Genomic DNA, 20,709 nt, shown 5'->3' with positions numbered 1-20,709 from the left:
TTAAATGTGCAATTCAGTATTGACATTTTTAAGTCATCAAGATAATTTATAATAGTTAAATGCCTCTTAAATACACATAATATCTTCTGAAGCTAAAAGTAATATGCATTCAACCAGTTTGTAAAATCTATTTGGAACATTAAACATGATAGAAGTAAGAAAAAAAATCTCTTATGAAGTACTCTATGAAAGGAAATTGTGAAAAGTTCTTGATTAGACAGAAACTGTTCCATCTCCAAGGGAGAATATGAAGTGTAACTGTGGCTTCATAGAACAAGTTGGTTAGTGTTCCTTCTGTTTCTATTTTGTAGAATAGTTTGAAGAGATTTGGAATTAGGTCTTCTTTGCAGGTCTGATAGAATTCAGCTCTAAATCCATCGGGTCCTGTGGCTTTTTTTAGTTGGGAGACTATTAACTTTAGGGGTTATGGAACTGTTTAGATGGTTTATCTGATTCTGTTTAACTTTGGCGTGTGGTATCTGTCTAGAAAATTGTTCATTTCATCCAGATTGTCCAGTTTTGTTGAATATAGGCTTTAGTAGTAAGTAGAATTTGATTTTTTTTTTTTAAATTTCCTGTTTCTGTTGTTAAATCTCCCTTTTCATTTCTGATTTTGTTAATTTGGATACTGTCTCTCTGCCCTCTGGTTAGTCTGGCTAAAGGTTTATCTATCTTGTTGATTTTCTCAAAGAACCAGCTCCTGGTTTTGATGATTCTTTGTATAGTTCTTTTTGTTTCTACTTGGTTGATTTCAGCCCCCAGTTTGATTATTTCCTGCCATCTACTCCTCTTGGGTGTATTTGCTTCTTTTTGTTCTAGAGCTTTCAGATGTGCTGTCAGGCTGCTAGAGTATGTTCTCTCCAGTTTCTTCTTGGAGGCACTCAGAGCTATGAGTTTTCTCTTAGGAATGCTTTCATTGTGTCTCATAAGTTTGGGTATGTTGTACCTTCATTTTCATTAAATTCTAAGTCTTTAATTTCTCTATTTCTTCCTTGACCAAGTTATCACTGGGTAGACCATTGTTCAGCTTCCTTGTGTATGTGGGCTTTCTGTTGTTTTTGTTGTTATTGAAGATCAGCCTTGGTCCATGGTGATCTGAAAAAATGCATGGGAGAATTTCAACATTTTTGTATTCGTTGAGGCCTGTTTTGTGACCAACTATATGGTCAATTTTGGAGAAGCTACCATGAGGTGCTAAAAAGAAGGTATATTCTTTTGATTTAGAATGAAATGTCCTATAGATATCTGTTAAATCCATTTGGTTCATAACTTCTGTTAGTTTCACTGTGTCTCTATTTAGTTTGTGTTTTTAGGATCTGTTCATTGCTGAGAGTGTGGTGTTGAAGTCTCCCACTATTATTGTGTGAGGTGCAATGTCGGCTTTGAGCTTTAGTAAAGTTTCTTTTATGAATGTGAGTACCCTTGTATTTGGAGCATAGATGTTCAGAATTGAGAGTTTTTCCTGGTAGATTTTTCCTTTGATGAGTATGAAGTGTCATTCCTTATCCTTTTTGATAACTTTTGGTTGAAATCCAATTTTATTTGATATTAGAATGGCTATTCCCGCTTGTTTCTTGGGACTATTTGCTTAGAAAATTGTTTTCCACCCTTTTACTCTGAGGTAGTGTCTTTCTTTGACACTGAAGTGCATTTCCTGTATACAGCAAAATGTTGAGTCCTGTTACATATTCAGTCTGTTAGACTATGACTTTTTATTGGGGTATTGAGTCCATTGATGTTAAGAGATATTAAGGAAAAGTGATTGTGGCTTCCTGTTATTTTTGATGTTATTTTTATGTTTGTGTGGTTATTTTCTTTTGGGTTTGTTGAAAGAAGATTACTTTTTTGCTTTTTCTAGGATGTGGTTTCCCTCCTTGTATTGGCATTTTCCATCTATTATCCTTTGTAGGGCTAGATTTGTGGAAAGGTATTGTGTAAATTTGGTTTTGTCATGGAATATCTTCGTTTCTCCATCTATGGTAATTGAGAGTTTTGCTAGGTATAGTAGTCTTGGCTGGCATTTGTGTTCTCTTAGGGTCTGTATGAGATCTGCCTGGATCTTCTAGCTTTCATAGTCTCTGGTGAGAAGTCTGGTGTAATTCTAATAGATCTGCCTTTATATGTTACTTGACCTTTTTCCCTTACTGCTTTTAATATTCTTTCTTTGTTTTGTGCATTTTGTGCTTTGATTATTATGTGACAGGAGGAATTTCTTTTCTGGCCCAATCTATTTGGAGTTCTATAGGCTTCTTGTATGTTCATGTGCCTCTCTTTCTTTAGGTTAGGGAAATTTTCTTCTATAATTCTGTTGAAGATATTTACTGGCCCTTTAATTTGGGAATCTTCACTCTCATCTACACATATTTTCCTTAGGTTTGGTCTTGTCTCTGTGTTCTAGATTTCCTGGATGTTTTGGGTTAGGAGCTTTTTGCATTTTACATTTCTTTGATTATTGTGTCAATGTTTTCTATGGTATCTTCTGCACCTGTGATTCTCTCTTCTGTCTCTTGTATTCTGTTGATGATGCTTGCATCTTTGACTCCTGATCTCTTTCCTAGGTTTTCTGTCTCTAGTGTTGTCTCCCTTTGTGATTTCTTTATTGTTTCTACTTCCATTTTTAGATGCTGGATGGTTTTGTTGAATTCCTTCACCTGTTTGGTTGTGTTTTCCTGCAATTCTTTAAGGGATTTTTGTGTTTCCTCTTTAAGGACTTCAAGTTGTTTACCTGTGTTCTCCTGTATTTAAAGAAATACAGGAGAATACAAGCAATTATTCACGTCCTTCTTAATGACCTCTATTATCATCATGAGATGTGATTTTAAACCAGTGTCTTGCTTTTCCAGTGTGTTGGGGTATTGATGGGAGAACTGGGTCTTGATGATGCCAAGTAGCCTTGTTTTTTATTTGTTTTTGGTTTTGGTTATATTCTTGCCCTTGCTTCTTACCATCTGGTTATCTCTGGTGTTAGCTGGTCTTGCTATCTCTGACTGTGGCTTGTTTCTCCCGCAAGCCTATGTGTCAGAACTCTTGAGAGACTAGTTCTCTCCAGGAGGAATTTGGGTATGGACAGCTGTGGCACAGAGTCATCTCCAGGGTGCAGAGTGAAACAGGAAGGATCCTGTCCCTGGCTGTTTCTTGGTTCCTTTGTCCTGATGGCTCAGGGTCGGTCCCTCTTGTGCCAGGATTTTGAGCAGAAGTGGTAGTCTTACCTGTGCTTACAGATGAGTCAGCACTCCTGGGAGACCAGCTCTTTCTGATGGTACTTGGGTGTGTAGTGCTGTGGCAAAGGATCAGCTCCGGGTGCAGATGGAAGCCAGAAGTATCCTGTTCCACACTGCTGCTCGGTTCCTGTGACCTGTTCAGGGCAGGTCCCTTTGAGCAGAAGTGTTGGTCTTACCTGTGCTTACAGGTGTGTCCACACCCCTGGAAGACTAGCTCTCTCCTGGAGGTATTTGGGTATGCAGTGCTGTGACACAGGTTCAGCTCCAGGAACAGACAGAAATTGGAAGCTATTATTATTTTTTTTTTAATTTTTATCTTAAGTCTTTTTTTTTTAACACCCCCCCCCCCCCACCCCGGCCAGGGCCTCAAGTCTCTCCAGGGTTAGGTACATCTTTTCTCACTGAGGCCAGACTAGGCAATCCTCTACTGTATATGTGTCTGGGCCTTGTACTAGCTAGTGTATGCTACCTGGTTGGTGGCTCACTATATGAGAGATCTCAGGGTACTGGGTTATCTCTTTTTAAAAAGACTTGCTTTTATCTATCCATCATCTATCTATCTATCTATCTATCTATCTATCTATCTATCTATCTATCTATCTATTTTTATGTGTGTGCTACTCTGTATGTTTATGTGTACATGGGCATGAGTGCCTCTGTATGCACAGAGATCAAAAAGGATGTTAGTCTGCAGAGCTGAAGGTGCAGGTGCTTATAGGACACCTGGCTTGGTATGAAGGTGCTAGGCTCTTAAATCCAGCCTTGTGAGTAGTGATTCATTACTAAATTATATTTAGAGTCAACATGTTTCAACCATAATAAAATTCAATATATGGGAAAAAAGTCTTAAATTACCTCCTTCAGTTTCAAAGGTAAACAGAATAGATTACATAATCCTAACCATCTCTCTGATACTTTTGTGTATTAATTAGGAGCTGTAACTCTCCCAAAATGCATGGTAGAATTACTGCAATTATTTGACTTATTCATCTATTTAAAATAGGCAAGACAAACTTACTGTGACTAATCTTAAAACTGAAAATGTGAAGGGCTTCAAAATCCAGAGCCATTTGTAGAGAACCCATAGCGGCTTTTCCTGCAACTGATGCCTTAGGATACAGCTACCCCAAAGACACTGTAGGAAGTATCCTTCAACTGTGTGCAAATGGCACATAAAGCATGTAAATGAATCTTGTGTTCACCCTCAAATGATCCATTATGGATATTAAAATATTCTCAAATCTGAAATCTGGATGTCTTTGGCCCTAGCCTTTCAGAGAAGGGATACCCATTCAACCATGGCTCCATGTTCCAGTCCTCTTCAAGATTAAACTCCATCCAGTTGCCATCTTAACAGTGTTTTTGTGGCCCTGAGATATAGGTTAGATTAACAAGTATTCTGCATACGTGTTGCAGCCTAGGGAGCACATGTATTATGTTTTGTTTTCATTGGTGCTTTTTGTTTGTTTGTTTGTGTTGTATTCTTCCTTCCTTTTTCTTTTCTTTTTTTTTTTTCTAACCATTTCCTTGAAACAAGAAATTATAAGTGGACCTAGAAAGATGGCTCAATAGGTAAGAACATTTGCCACATAAAAGTAAGGACCTGAGTTCAGATCTGGTAACCACATAAAAGCTGGGCATGGTAGCTTCTAATTCCCGTGTTAGGAGACAGAGACAGGAGGATCCAGCCAGCCTAGCTTAAATAGCAACTATCCCATTCAGTAAGTAGCCTTGTCTCAGAAATAAGGCCCCTGGTATATGATGGAGAAAAGTAGAGGAGGACACCCGGGGTTACCTCTGCTTCTACCTACACACATGAGCACACATGTGCACAGCCACACAACATAAAAAGTAGGCTGGAAAAGAAGAATAGAACTATTCTTCTTTGGATGATATTTGGGATATTTAAATTTATAAACTGTAATTACATATATTTTTTCCTACTGTGAAGTGTGTGATTGACAAAACCAGTACCATGCTGTCACAGCAGCAGCGGCTGGATGTATGGCTTGCACAGCTGTGTAAGTGACACTCTGAGCTTTGTTTTTTACAACACACAATACACGTGACAGTGATCTGAGGCCTGTGACTTAGCAAAACAAGTACCACACATCCTCCCTTCTTCCACACTGCTGACCATTGTGAAAGGGGGTTTGTGTGACTTAATGACAGTGTGAAAATGCAGCTTGCCAACAAAAACAGCTTTTTGTAAAACCATGTGCTTGCTGTGTGACACCATTCCAGGGAAAATGAACAAACGTTTACTTACCCCAGATAAGAATCTGATGATGGCTCAAAGTAACATACCGCTAAGTACATCGTGGTGAGCCAGTGAGTTTTAGTGGGGTTACCCACAGGAGCAGAAATGACTCAAAGAGAGTTGCATCATTACTACACCCGCTCCCCGAAGCATGGGTGATGGGTTATGGAAGCTGCAAACCTGAGAGGCAGTACATAGTTTGCAGGTAGCCTGACAGGCTGGAGAATGTCTCTTCCAGGAAGCATTGTTGGTTTCTGCCGCTTTTAGATGGTTTGGTAAGTCTGAAAGTGTCTCTCAACAGCAGTCCTAACTGCTTATATAAGCTTTGGTAAGCTTCTGATAAGTTTTAGGGACTTTCTGAAGCTTTTGACTATTTTCTTTGTGAATTTTGAGGCACATCCTGGTCTGAACAGGCTTCCCCGAAGCACATGGTGCCTTGTCTGGAGGAGGCACCGCACAGCGAGGCTTTAAGTGGCAGCAGAGGCTTTATGTGCCACAGCGAGGCTTTATGTGGCAGTAGTGGAAGAGAAACAGATCTGAAGGTTGTCTTGTCAGTGGTATCTCTTACCTTTTGTGTTTAGTTTGTGAAGAGACTAATAAGATTCCAATAATGGCTAGATGCTATTTTTTAGATATTATCCTTTAACAGGGAATCTTTAAAGTATGTACACTGAATGCTTCGTATGTGAAGCGCATTGCAGTAGACTGTTGAGAGATGCAGAATGCCTCTTCTCTTATAAGTAAAATGGTTAGTAAAAAAGAATAAAACAAGAACACAAACTCAGAGGGTGACTTTTAGAAATGTTATGTTTTTATAATAATTCATTGTGTGTGTGTGCATGTGTATGTGCATGGACATGCAGTGTATGATATACCATCCGTGTGGAAATTAGAGGACAACTTACATTATATGGGATTAGCAAATCGAACTCATGTCATTGGTCTTGTCAGCAACCATCTTTAGTAGCTGAGTTGTCACCCCAGACCCCCAAAAAACCCAAACCCTTTTAAAAGTCTCTGTAACCTTTGTTGGCCTGGTCCTCACTAGATACCCAGGCTTGAAATCATTAGTCATTCTCTTGTGTAGGATCACTGCCCAGTGATATTAACCAATTTAGGTTAAGTTGAAGTACATATGGCGCATGAGGTATGTGTTGAAAGAAGGTAGGACAGAATACTTCAGGGCAAATCATAAACTGGAGAGGAAATCTTTCAGTGAGATGGGAGAGGGGTCACAGGCTCTAAGACCAGTAATGACGGAGATGGGTAAGGGTAGTGGGAAGAAATGTCAGTTAATGAGTCTTTTGGAATCTGGAATTGTCTCTTTTCTAGGGACCCAAGAAACATGACAACACAAGAAGAAGCCATGCACAGAGCTGCTAGAGCTACTGTTGCAGCTAAAGATGTGCAGCTGCAACTAAGACCATGGGCAGCATGCTTCTGTAGAAATCAAGGGGTCTGCTCATACTCAGATTCAGTCACATGACAAACGAGCTGAACTTATATAAAATGATTGAAAATATGAACCATTATTCAAGACCATATAAATATGTAAGGGAACAATTTTAGTAAAGAAAAATAAATGGCTAAGTAAATCATAGTCAGTCCAATCATTGATAGCTATGTATCTATTAAATAAGTATATAAAAACGCAGTGATAAAAATACAGTGATAAAAGACAAGATGCATATAATGGTTTATAGAAATGTAATCTATGGTTATAACTCATAAAATACAAAAAAGATAAAGAAAATTTACTTCACAATCTTCCTGCAGGTATTCTTTCTTCTCTCCTGGTCTCTGTGAAATACAGCTTTAGTTTTTGTTTGTTTTGTTGTTGTTGTTGGTGGTGGTTTTTGTTTGTTTGTTTCTTCCCCTTTTTTATTGGGTATTTTCTTTATTTACATTTCAAATGGTTTCCCATTTCCAGGTCTCTCCTTTGGAAAACCCCTATCTAGTTTTGTTTTATTAAATGTCAATTTAAATATATATATATTTTAAAGAAGACCTGGTTCTTACTCTGAGGTGTTTCTGGTCTAGTATAATGACAAAAAAAAAAAACCATCACCCAACATGAGAGACACTGCAATGTGTCCTGGGGAGACTCTTGATTACAGTATATTTTAGACATGTGTCTGGTGGGATGGATGCTGGTAAGTGTTCTAGTTATCTTCATTTTAAAAGGCTATTCAGAACAAGATACATGTGGGTGTGTATTTTATTGGTTGGTGGTGACAGGGTCTTGTTATGTGGCACACGCTGGCCTTGAACTTGTTACCCTCTTTCCTCAGCCTTCATGTGCTGGGACTGTAAGTATGCATGCCACATCTAGTTATAGTGTTATTAGTTTCATGGTGTTTGTTTGTGTGTTTTTTTTGTTTTTTGTTTTCTTTATCAAGTCATCTTCCAGCATGTGTATTACTCCTCACTCCCACATAGACTCATGTCTCCATACTACTGTGTGTTGCCATTTGTCCCCTCAGAGGTTGCTAGAAGTACATCTGGTCTTACTTGAGTTCATCCCAGTCCCTTACCCTGCCTGTATGTTTAAAGTTATTTTTCTTTTTTTTTCTTTTCAGATTTATTTATTTTATTTTATGATATGGGTGCTTTGCCCACATATGTGCACCATATGTGCTCTTGGTGCTCACAGAGGTCAGAAGAGGGAGTTTTGGATGGTTGTGTGCCACTATGTGGGTACTGGGAACTGAACCCAGGTCCTTTCTCCTGCATACGGCTTTCTGCATGTTTTAATGAAATAGTAGGCACTTCCCTTACATACAAATAGAAACATGCTTATTTGAGTACTGTGAATGACATAGCGGTCAGCTCAGCCACCCACTTCCCACATTTCCTCACTCCTGGCCTTGGTGTTTTTATGATCCTGCATCTTTCTATGCATAGATTGGGTTTGTGGGAGAAACTGTCCTTTCTCTCATTGGCTTGTCTGTGAGCTATGCAGCTCACATAGAGATGGCATTTGTGGCACAAACTCTAAAGCTGTACCTTTTTAGTTCCCAGCCTTCCTAATGCTGTGACCCTTTAATACATCTCTTAATGCTGTGGTGGACCTCAACTATAAAATTACTTTCATTGCTGCTTCAAACTATAATTTTGCTACTGTTATGAATCATAATGTAAATAATTTTGGCCATAGAGGTTTGCAAAGGGTGTAGTGATCCCCATGTTGAGAACTGCTGCCTACAGTCTGTCAGGGGAATGTCCCCTTGATAGCCACTGCTGCCTACAGTCTGTCAGGGGAATGTCCCCTCGTTAGCACTTTCCCAGCAGAGTGGAGCACTCCTGCTTGGCTCTGTAACTCGGAGACAGTAAAAAGGCATTGCAAAGGCCTGTGGCAAAAGCATCTCTGTCTGTAAAGTGGGGGAAAGGAACATCTGTTCAAACCTTGATGGTTTAATGAAATCCATTGAGTCTGAAACAAACTGTCAGTACATAGACAGGAGAGAAGGCATACACATGTATTAATTTCAAGCTTATGGTAATTGACAAATCATGACACTCAAATACATGCCAGGTAAATAGTTGAAGCTTACAGTCTCCCTTCATAGGGGAGAAGGAATGGGGCATATAGGCAATATGAAAATCGGGTAAATGATCTCTTATAGAGAAAGAGCCAATGGGACGAAAGTGCTGGGCCATTCTGTCGGGGCTGGCTATGGTATCTGTTCTGCTCCTTGACCTTCTGGAGGATCAGGCTGCTGTCTACAGAGGGTAACTCTACAGAAACCCTCTTCTGGCAATTCAGAGGCAAAGGAACTAGGGATGGGGAGATGGGGAAAGCACCCATCATAGCAAAGCATTATACTTTGGGTTGCTGTTCCCAAGCCCTAACATTGCTTAAAGAAGACTGCTTTTATGTACTGAGTTTCATCTGCCTATTTTCTTCTTTTTCTTTCTTTTCTTTTCTTTTCTTTTCTTTTCTTTCCTTTTTTTTTTTTTTTTTTTTTTAATTTTGGACTTGTGGTTCATGTGAAATCATGCATACTCGCTACATACTGAGTAATTCCTCTATAATCAGAATTGCTTTTCATCTTTTTCATTTTTAAATTTGACAAAAATAGTGGCTGGAGAGATGGTTCATCAATTAAGAGCACTTGTTGCTTTTTCCGAGTATCCAGGTTAGATTCCCAGCATTCACACGTGACTGTCTTTAATTCCAGTTCCAAGGGATGTGATGATGTATGCATGTGATACACATGCATGTATGTGATACACATACCTACATGTGATCAAAACACTCTTCCACATTCAAAACATAAAATTGAAAACATTTTGAGAAAATCAGTAGTTTGTATACAAAGTTAAACTATAAAGGCTGGTGGTCACCTCACCTTTCTTAGTTCTCTGATAGTATAAATTCAGTAGTCAAAACTTGAAGGAATCTCTGTCACTTGGTTGACTGCTTATATTACTTTTTAAAATGTATTTATTGGTTCTTTGTGAATTTTACATCGTGTACCCCAATCCCACTAATCTCCATCTACGTTCATACCCGCCCTCCACCCTTGCATCCTACCCCGTAACAAAAATATCTTGTGAAATCTGTAATGTGTTACACTGTGTCCCATAGTGTACCCTTTTGCCTAAAATTCTTTGTTTGCAGATGTTCATTGCAATGACTTGTTGGTCTAGTACAAGGCCTCTGGCTTCTGCTAATCTATTAATACTCGAGCTTCAGTGGGGCTGCTCTTGGATGTCCTGTTGTTGCCCTGTTTCGTGGTGTAGTTTTGGGTCTGTGGGATCGGCCCCTTCAAGCTTTCCAGCAGTTCATTGATGGGGTAAATGTTAGGGTAGGCCAGTTCAAAGCCCTGGATCTTGGCCTGTGTGGTATCTGAGCTGGTCACTCTGCTGGCTCTCCTGTTCTAACATCCTCAGGGTGGCTCACTAGCAGTCCCCACAACCAGGACTAGCTCTACTCTGCTGCCAAGGTGAGATACAAGGCCTGCTGTACAAAATGTTGTAGCAACTGAGAGAAATGGCCAGTTCTCTCACTCTCATGACCGGGGCCTAGCTCTCCTGATTGTCATAATTGAAAAGGTATGAGGGTGTCTCGCCCTCATCTGCACAGCTGCCCAGAAGACAAGAGGCAGGGCTGGCTCTCCTTCACTCATGTCACGCCCTTGGAGCCAGCTCACCTGCAACTCCCACATCCAGGGAGTTCTGCTGTGCTGCACAGGCAAGGTGCAGGGCCAGCTCTCCCACTTTCATGGCCCTAGGGCAGGCTCTCCTGGGTGTGTGGGGTATGTGTGTGTGTGTGGGGGGGGGGGGGATAGAAGAGGGCATCACTCGCTCACACAAGCTGCCACATGGCAGACAAATTGCAGGGCCAGCTCTCCCTTATTCACACCCTTGAAGCTGGCTTACCTGCACCCTTATTAACATCAGGGTCAGTTCTATTGTGTTGCCCAGGTGAGGTGCAGGGGTGGCTCTCCTGAGTGTTTTAGCAATTGAGGGGCAGGGACAGCTCTCTAGCTCTCATGACCCCATCTCTTGTTTACCATCAGTGGTGCGGGCAAAAGAGAAGGGAGGGGATTTTTCCCTTTCTGAGGCCAAACCCAGCAGACAAGAGTCAGGGCTGGCTCTTCCAAACTCAAGCCCATAACCCCCACATCCAGGGCCAGGTCTACTGCTGGCTAGGCGAGGTGCAGGTCTAGCTCTACCAAGTGCTGCAGTAGTTGAGGGACCTAGACAGCCTGTTGCCTGCCATAGATGGCAAGGGGTGGGGATAGTGTTAGGGGTAAGGGGCACATCTCTGCCTTGGCTATGTCACTGAACAGCAGACAAGTGGCAAGGTCAAGTGTTCTAGCTCACATCCTCAGGTCAGCTCGCCTGATCCCCTGATACCAGAGACAGCTCTTATGTGCTGTTCAGTGCTGCAACTAATGAGGGGCAGGGCCAGCTCTCCTGCTCTCCAGGGTTAAGTCTTTCACAAGACCCAGGTGAGTGGTGGGACCAACTCTGCACAGTCCTCAAATATCAATATGTCCACGGGTAGCAGCCCAGACCAGGAATGTCTGTCTAGCCTTTGGTGGTAAGAAACCCCTGTTGCTGCAGAGCTACAGACCCAGACATGGCCCCAGGCGGCAGCACAGGCAATACCCCACCATGGTCCTAGGTGGTACCACTGGGTATCCACTTAGGCTGTTCTTGCTACCCTAGAGCCTTCAGTTCTGTCTCTCTTCATTGTGTTCATGTCCTTCTGTTTCTCTTTCTTCTCCATTTCTCCACCACTTACTTGCCTAGGGTTTCTGAGTGTCTGGAGTTGTCTCAGGAGTGCTATGTTTTGCCTGTGCATTATGATACCAGGCAGGGATCATCTCAGGCTTGGTCTGTCCCCTACCAGACCTGCGTGGTGCCACACTGATTTCAGGCTTGGTCCTATCTGGGCCCCTTGGCATAAATCTGGTGGTCTTCTCAGGCTTGATTCTTGCTTGGGCTCACCTGAGTAGCTCCATTCGAGGGTGGTCTGTCATAGACCCAGGGCCGTAAGCAGGATTCGTCTAGTCTTTGGTTTGCTCCTTGTACTGGCACCAGACTGATGATTGTCTCAGGGAGTGTTATGCTGTTAATCATTCAGATGTTCATAGAATCAAGACACTGACAATAGACATAGCCTCTCTCCTCTCTCTGCTATCTACTGATACACATGTGGCACAGAAGCCATATCTGCCACACCCCTAGGAGCAGTGACTCCTTAAGTTCTTACTGATGAAGGCTTTCCTTCGTCTCCATGTTTGCTTTATCTATTCAATAATTTCCATTGAAACTATCCTATGTGAGACCACTGTTAGAAGACAACTTATAAAGAAAAGATGGATGAAAATGTTATTATTTATAATGACTTTGTGACTGGCCTGTAAAATGTGAATATTAATACAACATCAGAGTCTCAGCCTGGCAGAGCTGCAGTTGGAATGCCTACAAGGTCAGAGCAGCAGCTGTGAATGCAAGCTCAGGCATGGTATTGAGCACACTGAGGGAGAGACCAAGGACTAAGGAATGATAAGAAAAACTGGAGCCCCTCCTTAGAAGTGGGAACAAAACACCCTTGGAAGGAGTTACAGAGACAAAGTTTGGAGCTGAGATGAAAGGATGGACCATGTAGAGACTACCATATCCAGGGATCCACCCCATAATCAGCATCCAAACGCTGACACCATTGCATACACTAGCAAGATTTTATCGAAAGGACCCAGATGTAGCTGTCTCTTGTGAGACTATGCCGGGGTCTAGCAAACACAGAAGTGGATGCTCACAGTCAGCTAATGGATGGATCACAGGGCTCCCAGTGGCGGAGCTAGAGAAAGTACCCAAGGAGCTAAAGGGATCTGCAACCCTATAGGTGGGTCAACATTATGAACTAACCAGTACCCCAGAGCTCTTGACTCTAGCTGCATATGTATCAAAAGATGGCCTAGTTGGCCATCACTGGAAAGAGAGGCCCATTGGACACGCAAACTTTATATGCCCCAGTACAGGGGAACGCCAGGGCCAAAAGGGGAGTGGGCGGGTAGGTGAGTGGGGGTGGGTGGGTATGGGGGACTTTTGGTATAGCATTGGAAATGTAAATGAGCTAAATACCTAATAAAAAATGGAAAAAAAAAAAAAAAAAAAAAAAAAGAAAAACTGGAGCCATGAATATGAAGACAGTAACAACTGGCAGGTGTTTTTAATAGGACAGAAAGACAGAGTGTGAGAGAGGATGACTCCTGGTGGTAGAAATGTCTTTTATTACAAACCAAAAAGCATCAGGGCTTCAGGGATGACTCAAAGGTTAGGAGCACTTGTGCTCTTAGAGACCTGGGTTCGGTTCGCAGCACTCACATGCAACCCACCACTGCCTATAGCTCCAGTTTCAGGAGATCTTATGTCTTCTTCTGGCCTCCTCAGTACCAGGCATTCACACACACAGGCACAGGAAGTAAATAATTTTTTAAAACCCCACAAATTAGACTGGGAATATAGCTCAGTGTAGAGCATCTATCTAGCATGTATTAGGCCCCAGAGATAAATTCCTAGTACCATAGGAAGAGATTAAAAAGAAAAGAAAGAAAACAAATGGTTTTAATGTAGCTAGGAGTTGAGCGACAGAGAAAACATGGACACATTTTATTTTTTCATCCACTGACTCTAGAGTGGCCTTCAAGTGCTACTTTAGTGCAGCATCAAATATTAGATTATTATGTTATTTATAAAAACCTGTGTTTACTAGTATTCTTATAAAATATAACCTCACAATAGGAGAAGGTATCTGTCTTAATGTTTCTACTACATGGGACTTTTCTGTGACATGGGACCATTGGCACTTTATCTCTCTCCATAGTGGCCTCTTTTCATTCCTCTTGTGTTTCTGAGATAGGGCTTGGTGCGTTGCCCAGACCAGCCTCACATTTCTTATTCTCCTGCCTCCATCTTCCTAATCCCAGTTGGGATTATTTTATACAGGAAGGACTCCTTTTCTTTTCTGAATGAACATTGAGTGGGGAGGAAGTCACAGTGTCACTTGAGACCACAGTGGTGTGTGGCATGCAAGTCATCAGGCAGCTCTTCTGTGTTTTCATCTCTGTTCTGTGTCCTGGAGGCTGAACACTTGAACATGTTAGCCACAGCTAAGCTAAACCTCAGGTCCCTGAATTTCTTGAGTTTATTAACCATAAACCCAAAGAGTTATAAAGGGGTCTTTTAGCAAATTAAGCATTGCTGTCTCTCTGTATCCAGTGTCTCGAAATCACTTTCTAGCTGGTTAGTGTTCCTGGTCATTTTTATAAAATCTTACAATGGGAAAATTAGGTTTCTCCAATGGAGTCTCACTGAGCATATGAATCACACTCCACAGTAGTCCCCATGCCCAAAACAAAATGAACTCAATAGTATATTTGAAGACTCTTTAATCTCAGATTGCTTTGCTTGAGCACTTTTTATATTGTCTTTTGTGTAAATATTTTAGCTACTGGTTTACGGTTGTTTGGGGGAGGTTGTGTGTGTGTGTGTTTCGTATATATATTTTAGCTTTTGGTTTGTGTTTTTCTGGGTGTGTGTGCATGTGTGTGTATGTGTGTGTGTGTATGCGAGTATGTTGGGTTTTGTTTGTTTTGTTTGCTTGTTTATTTGTTTTTTTTTTTTTTTAAGAGGGAAAGAAAAGTTTTAAAGTTGGGTGGATGTGCAGGATCTGGGAGGACCTACAGGAGGGAAGATCAGGATCAGAACTTACTGTATGAAAACATTTCAATTATAAAGAAAAAACAAAAAATAAGTTTAGCTAGCTATTAATTGCACTGTTGTAATTATAGCCTTTAGGAGGTAAAAGCAGAAGGCTATGAGTTCAAACCCAGGCCTGGGCTATATAGTGAGATCATGTCTAAAACAAGATATAACAGGAAAACAAACAAACAAATAAAAAAAAATCCCAAAAGGCAAAACACCCCTAAAAGGTTTATGCATCTCATCGTCAGGGATACAAGATGGAGGAGTACATGGTGAGGCCTTCTTGCTGGGAGGCCATGTAGTAGGAGGTAGGAGGCCCATGTGTCTGTGTACCTTTTAGTTTTTCTCCCTCTTACCAAGTCACCAGTACTCAGTCACAAGAGCTTGGCTGTGATGACATTGCCTAATCTTCTTTTTTTTTTTTTTTTTTTTGGTTTTTTGAGACAGGGTTTCTCTGTGTAGCCCTGGCTGTTCTGGAACTCCCTTTGTAGACCAGGCTAGCCTCGAACTCAGAAATCCGCCTGCCTCTGCCTCCGGAGTGCTGGGATTAAAGGCCTGTGCCACCATCACCTGGTGACATCGCCTAATCTTAATCCTCTCCCTTATACCATATTTGTGGATGAGTTAAAGTTCCCTCATGAGAAGCCTCATAGTGGGGATTAAATGTCAACGCATCAGAGACTTGGAGGACGCACTTAAATCTTGGAGCAACCTCTCCCTCTGCCAGGAGATTATAGGAGTAAAAAGTGCAAGGAGGCTGGTGGGTAACATCAGCTGGTGGGTGAAGGGACTGAACAAAGAGTTCGAACAGCAATTCTTTCCTAAGCTCTAGATATGGTTGACAGTGGAGGTGGGAGACAGAAGTCAAAACCCAAAAAATGCCATACTTCTACCTGCAAGTGATTTACTCTGTGATTTACTTCTACCTGCAAGTGATTTACTCTGACGATGCTTCCTCCTCTTCATGGGTTTCTTGGACCTGCAGCTCACATGGCCGCAAGGACTGATGGCAAGGAAAGTTGCTTGTTTGTGGAGGGCGGTGCATTAGAAACTTGCTTGGAGTTGGCCTTCAGACTTAAAAGCTGAAGCCCAGAGGTTTGATCTGTGTTGCTTTTGGGGCCACAGAACTAAGAACTATGTATTAGCCTTATGTTAGCCAGAAAGGGACACATGTACCCAGGAAATCACCTCTCCCTTCCTAAATGGTCAAGGCTGGGACTGTGAAGAAAGGAAAGGGAGAATGTCCATCACAGCCACAGGACCACCTAAAACACTCAGCTACCTGACCACTAAAGAATGCATGAATAGCTTGTGTAGGGACCAGTTCTCATGGGTAGATCAAAGCACAAAGCCCACAGTGACTGAAGCAGAGGGAGAACTCAGAGGAAGGACATATACAGCTCAGTGTAGCAGACTACCCTGTGGAAATATGGGAGCTGGGCCCCATTTATAAGGGAATTTTCTTTCCTTAGACCCCAAGGGACCAAGCGTGAAAAAAATAAGTTATAGTAATAATAGGAGCTGGAAGTCCTTTGAAAATGTTGATTTTACGTGGAGGCCTCCCAGAAGCCCCACTCTAATGGAGGCCTAGAGTAGCTTATTTATCTTTGGCACACCTCTGAGTAAGCGACGGTGTGATAGGCAGGACCCTGCCTCTGGGCCCTTGATGCTTTGCAGCCAACACGCCCCTCTTTTTCCACTCAATTTGTACATCTGGGATTTTCCTACTACAAGATGTTTCACATCTAGAGTAAGAGTGAGAAGTCCATTCATCTTGATCCTGCTGCATCCGCAGCAATGTGGCGTGCGGATTGATGGTCTCTGAGTGATGGTCATTGTAGGAATGGCATTTTATCCACACGGTTTAGCTGAGTTTGCCTGCTGCTCTCTTTACAATTCTGCTCCTACAGTTCAGAGGCCCAGGCTTACTGTGCATCCCAGGAGGCAGCCAGGAGCCAGAGATAGAAGCAATGAGAACCCTTGGGTGTGGTTGTACCCCCCCACCCTGTCAGGCCAGGCTTTGCACAGTTACCTGCAACTGCATTTGGTTCTCTCCTGGCCACATATTTTTGCTTCAGGCAGTCTTTGAGACATATTGAGTCTGCATAAACAATCAGCTATTGCACAGGACCATTTAGATATATGCTCCAGCTGGTAATGGGTTCTGAAACTTTCAGCCCCAAGTGTCAGCAAACATATATAATAGATGGTTTAAGTTAGTGGGTCCTTATAAGCATCTGGTATTTCTGGGTCACTGCCTCAATGTTCTTTGTCAGCTCTTGGTTTTGTGGAGTTTTATTACTTGTCATAATGTTCAATAACAGTTTCAGGAATTCACATAACAGGCTGTATCAGGGGCACTTGTTTTTGTGTACCAGACTTGGTGTTAGATGAAAAAATTCTAAGAATGATAGTTGTCTACCATTTATGAAACTTCCTAGAACAGGATTTATACCCATTTGTTATGGGCAGTCCTTGTTTTGGAGCTTATAGTTCCATTAATCAGAATTACTTTGCTCTAGTCCTGCATTCTCTCTGGTTAACATGCACTAGGAGTTGGAAAGATGAGAGCTGGGGATGTACAAAGTTGCCTAGGTTCCATCCTGGTGTTGCCCCTGCAAAGTAAATATCAACAATCGATCTCAAGTTTTAAAACATGTTTTCTGATGGACTTTTGAAAGATGATTTGGGGTATGTGAATGAAGGACTTATGTTGGGGTAGGGAAAGTTTTGGCTCATTCTAACCTATGGCTCATTTCCTTACTTTTAAGCATTAGTTTTACTTAAAGTGTAATGTCTGATCCAGATGTTAACAAACTTGACTGTTAACAGACTAAATAATAATTGCCCAAAAGACCTTTGATTAAAATATAAAAAAATACTTTTGATAAAATGTTACTGATATTGTTTTAGGGCTGTGAGTCTGGCTCAGTTTTAAAGAGAGCATTTGTATTTAATGAGTAAGATGCTGGCTTCAGTTTTGACCATTGCAAAATAAAATTATTTTTAAATGATTTATTTTATTTCTTTTAATTATACATGTAGGGGTGGGGTGGGAAGGGGATATGTGCACATGAGAAGAAGGCATCCAGTCCCCTGGAGTTGGAGTCAGTGAGTCACTTGAAGGAGGTGATGGGAGACAAAGCCAGGCCTTCTGCAAGTGCCCTGGCACATAAGTAACCCCGACTCACAGCCCAGATGGAAGTGCTTCTCACAGCTGGTAGCCAGGGACTGCTGTGCTGTTCCTAGCTCCACATGTGCTGCTGCTATCTAATCTTGGAGCATCTTTAAAACCAGGGACAGCCTGTAAAGTAGCTTTTTGTTGTTATTGTTATGAAAATTCATATTGTAAAAAAACTCCTGGGATAGTTAACAAAATGAATTTCAATATCTGCATATTCCTGTGTCTGTATAACCTGTACATAATCAATCCCTCGTCAGTAAGTAGAGACTCTTACTTTAAAAATAATGGATACAGACATCTACACAATGGAGTACTACTCAGCTATTAAAAAGAATGAATTTATGAAATTCCTAGCCAAATGGATGGACCTGGAGGGCATCATCCTGAGTGAGGTAACACATTCACAAAGGAACTCACACAATATGTACTCACTGATAAGTGGATATTAGCCCAAAACCAAGGATACCCAAGATATAAGATACAATTTCCTAAACACATGAAACTCAAGAAAAATGAAGACTGAAGTGTGGACACTATGCCCCTCCTTAGAAGTGGGAACAAAACACCCATGGAAGGAGTTACAGAGACAAAGTTTGGAGCTGAGATGAAAGGATGGACCATGTAGAGACTGCCATATCCAGGGATCCACCCCATAATCAGCATCCAAACGCTGACACCATTGCATACACTAGCAAGATTTTATCGAAAGGACCCAGATGTAGCTGTCTCTTGTGAGACTATGCCGGGGCCTAGCAAACACAGAAGTGGATGCTCACAGTCAGCTAATGGATGGATCACAGGGCTCCCAATGGAGGAACTAGAGAAAGTAGCCAAGGAGCTAAAGGGATCTGCAACCCTATAGGTGGAACAACATTATGAACTAACCAGTACCCCGGAGCTCTTGACTCTAGCTGCATATGTATCAAAAGATGGCCTAGTCGGCCATCACTGGAAAGAGAGGCCCATTGGACACGCAAACTTTATATGCCCCAGTACAGGGGAACGCCAGGGCCAAAAAGGGGAAGTGGGTGGGTAGGGGAGTGGGGGTGGGTGGGTATGGGGGACTTTTGGTATAGCATTGGAAATGTAAATGAGCTAATAAAAAATGGAAAAAAAATGATGGTATCCTGTATATCATTTTTATTAGTATTCTGCATAGTTCTCATTATTTGTTTTTTATCAGTTACTAAAATACATTTATTTATGATTGGGGGGGGGGCAGTATGCCTTTGCCATAGAACACATCTTGTGAAAGTCGGGTGACAACTTGGAGAAATCAGTTCTCTTCCTATGCTATGTAGATCCTATGGTTTGAACCCAATTCATAAGACTTAGCAGCAAGCAAGACTTTTCCTACTGAGGTCCTAATTATTTCTTTATAACAAACACTGTGGATTTCATAAATAAGTGGGGTGGAGATATGTCAGTCATCTAGTTTTGAAGAGTTTTAATAAATGTTGCCTAATCATTTTTTGTTATTTATTCATATAAAATATGCAACGTGTTGAATGGTGGGCAGACTTTTATGTGAATTATTCAGTTTAATCCTCAAAAAAAAAAAATCTTATGCAGGGACATCTAGATTCCAGCTGTGTGCTGAGCCCGGTGCTTGGCAAGGTCATATTGTAATGAGCAGAATCACTGCTGGAGCCCACTATGGAGTAAAGAAGTGAGCAAACAGACACTCTGGTGAATGAGATTGGCGGAAAGGTTGAGAAGAGAATTCTGGGCTACTCAAACAGCATAGCACATGGGATATAGAGAGACGAAGCCAGAAGGAAATTATTTTCTGTTTTTCTGTGTTTGTTTTTTGAGACAGGGTCTTACTATGCCTGCCTGAAATTCTTTGTTCAGGGGGTCTGACATGGTAACACCCCCCCCCCCCCCCGTGAGTTAGCATGTCTATTGGTCTATTGATATTGCCATTGTTCATATCTTCTTTATGCAGCCATTTCTATGAGAGACTGTTTGGTAGCAGACTTCCAGTTATTAGGACTTTTAGAATCTTCCCACCCTGTCTTCTGTGCTATGTCCTAAGCCTCAGATTCATAAGCTGAGTTGGGAGTGGGATTTCCCATGGTCCATTCATTGATCTCTGTATAGTGTCTAGTTGTGGTGTTCTGTGTTGGCCCATATTTGCTATAAACAGAAGTTTCTTTGATGATGGGTGATTACTACTCTCTGTGGGTATAAGAATAATATTTAGAATGAAGTCCTACACATTTAGTGGAGATCTATGACCTCACTGGCCCCAACAAGTTTTCTGTCTTGTTGAGGGACCTTAAAGTCCAGTTGGACAGCTGTTGTTTCCCACCTTCATGGTGGCACTAATCACTCCTTTATGCATACCTTACTAGCTCGTCCTTGTGGTTCATAGGTATCACAGCTGGGTTTACTTGTCCCCATCACCCCTTGCAGAATACTTTCTGGCATCATGGAAGTTAGACAACAAGAAAGAAGGCTGGATTCAAATGGACTCATCCAAATCTTGTTTCCTGATCTTGTGATATTTTCAACAGTAGGATTTTACCCTCCAGGAGCAATAGCCATCGTCTATATTGTTTGGGGAATCACTTGGCTTCCCTGTTCAACCATTATAAATGAGATTTCTTTCTTTCTCTCTCTCTTTCTCTCTCTCTCTCTTTCTTTCTTTCTTTTTTGACACTCCTGGGTGTTTATTTAAATGATTCTGAATATATTTTAAGATTTAGAGGCCAGTTACATACAGTGTTATCAGAAAAGTACATATACTACTCTAATAAAATTTTATATCAAGGTTAAGTTATTGAGCAATAATATAAAACATTACAATCCTACAA

The 20,709-nt window shown here is 41.4% G+C and overlaps 1 protein-coding gene and 1 non-coding gene across 11 annotated transcripts in view; one reads left to right on the top strand and one right to left on the bottom strand.

Annotated features, from left to right (window-relative positions):
* The window catches only part of Ube2e2 (ubiquitin-conjugating enzyme E2E 2), a 320,722-nt gene that overhangs the window by 67,926 nt on the left and 232,087 nt on the right, over positions 1-20,709 (top strand). For 2 of the 10 annotated variants that reach the window (XM_006518012.3, XM_017315957.2), the window contains exon 4: positions 7,773-7,790. The exons of the other annotated variants lie outside the window; for them this stretch is intronic. In XM_006518012.3, coding sequence (XP_006518075.1) covers positions 7,773-7,790 — 18 coding nt within the window. The remainder of the gene's footprint in view (positions 1-7,772; positions 7,791-20,709) is intronic. 10 annotated transcript variants of the gene reach the window in all.
* Gm22499 lies at positions 12,056-12,190 on the bottom strand. The gene has a single exon (XR_003951289.1). It is a non-coding gene; the product is annotated as a small nucleolar RNA SNORA17 (small nucleolar RNA).

The sequence above is a fragment of the Mus musculus genome, chromosome 14 (assembly GCF_000001635.26).
Source record: "Mus musculus strain C57BL/6J chromosome 14, GRCm38.p6 C57BL/6J".
Lineage (NCBI taxonomy): Eukaryota > Metazoa > Chordata > Mammalia > Rodentia > Muridae > Mus > Mus musculus.
This window is presented reverse-complemented; position numbering and strand designations above follow the sequence as displayed.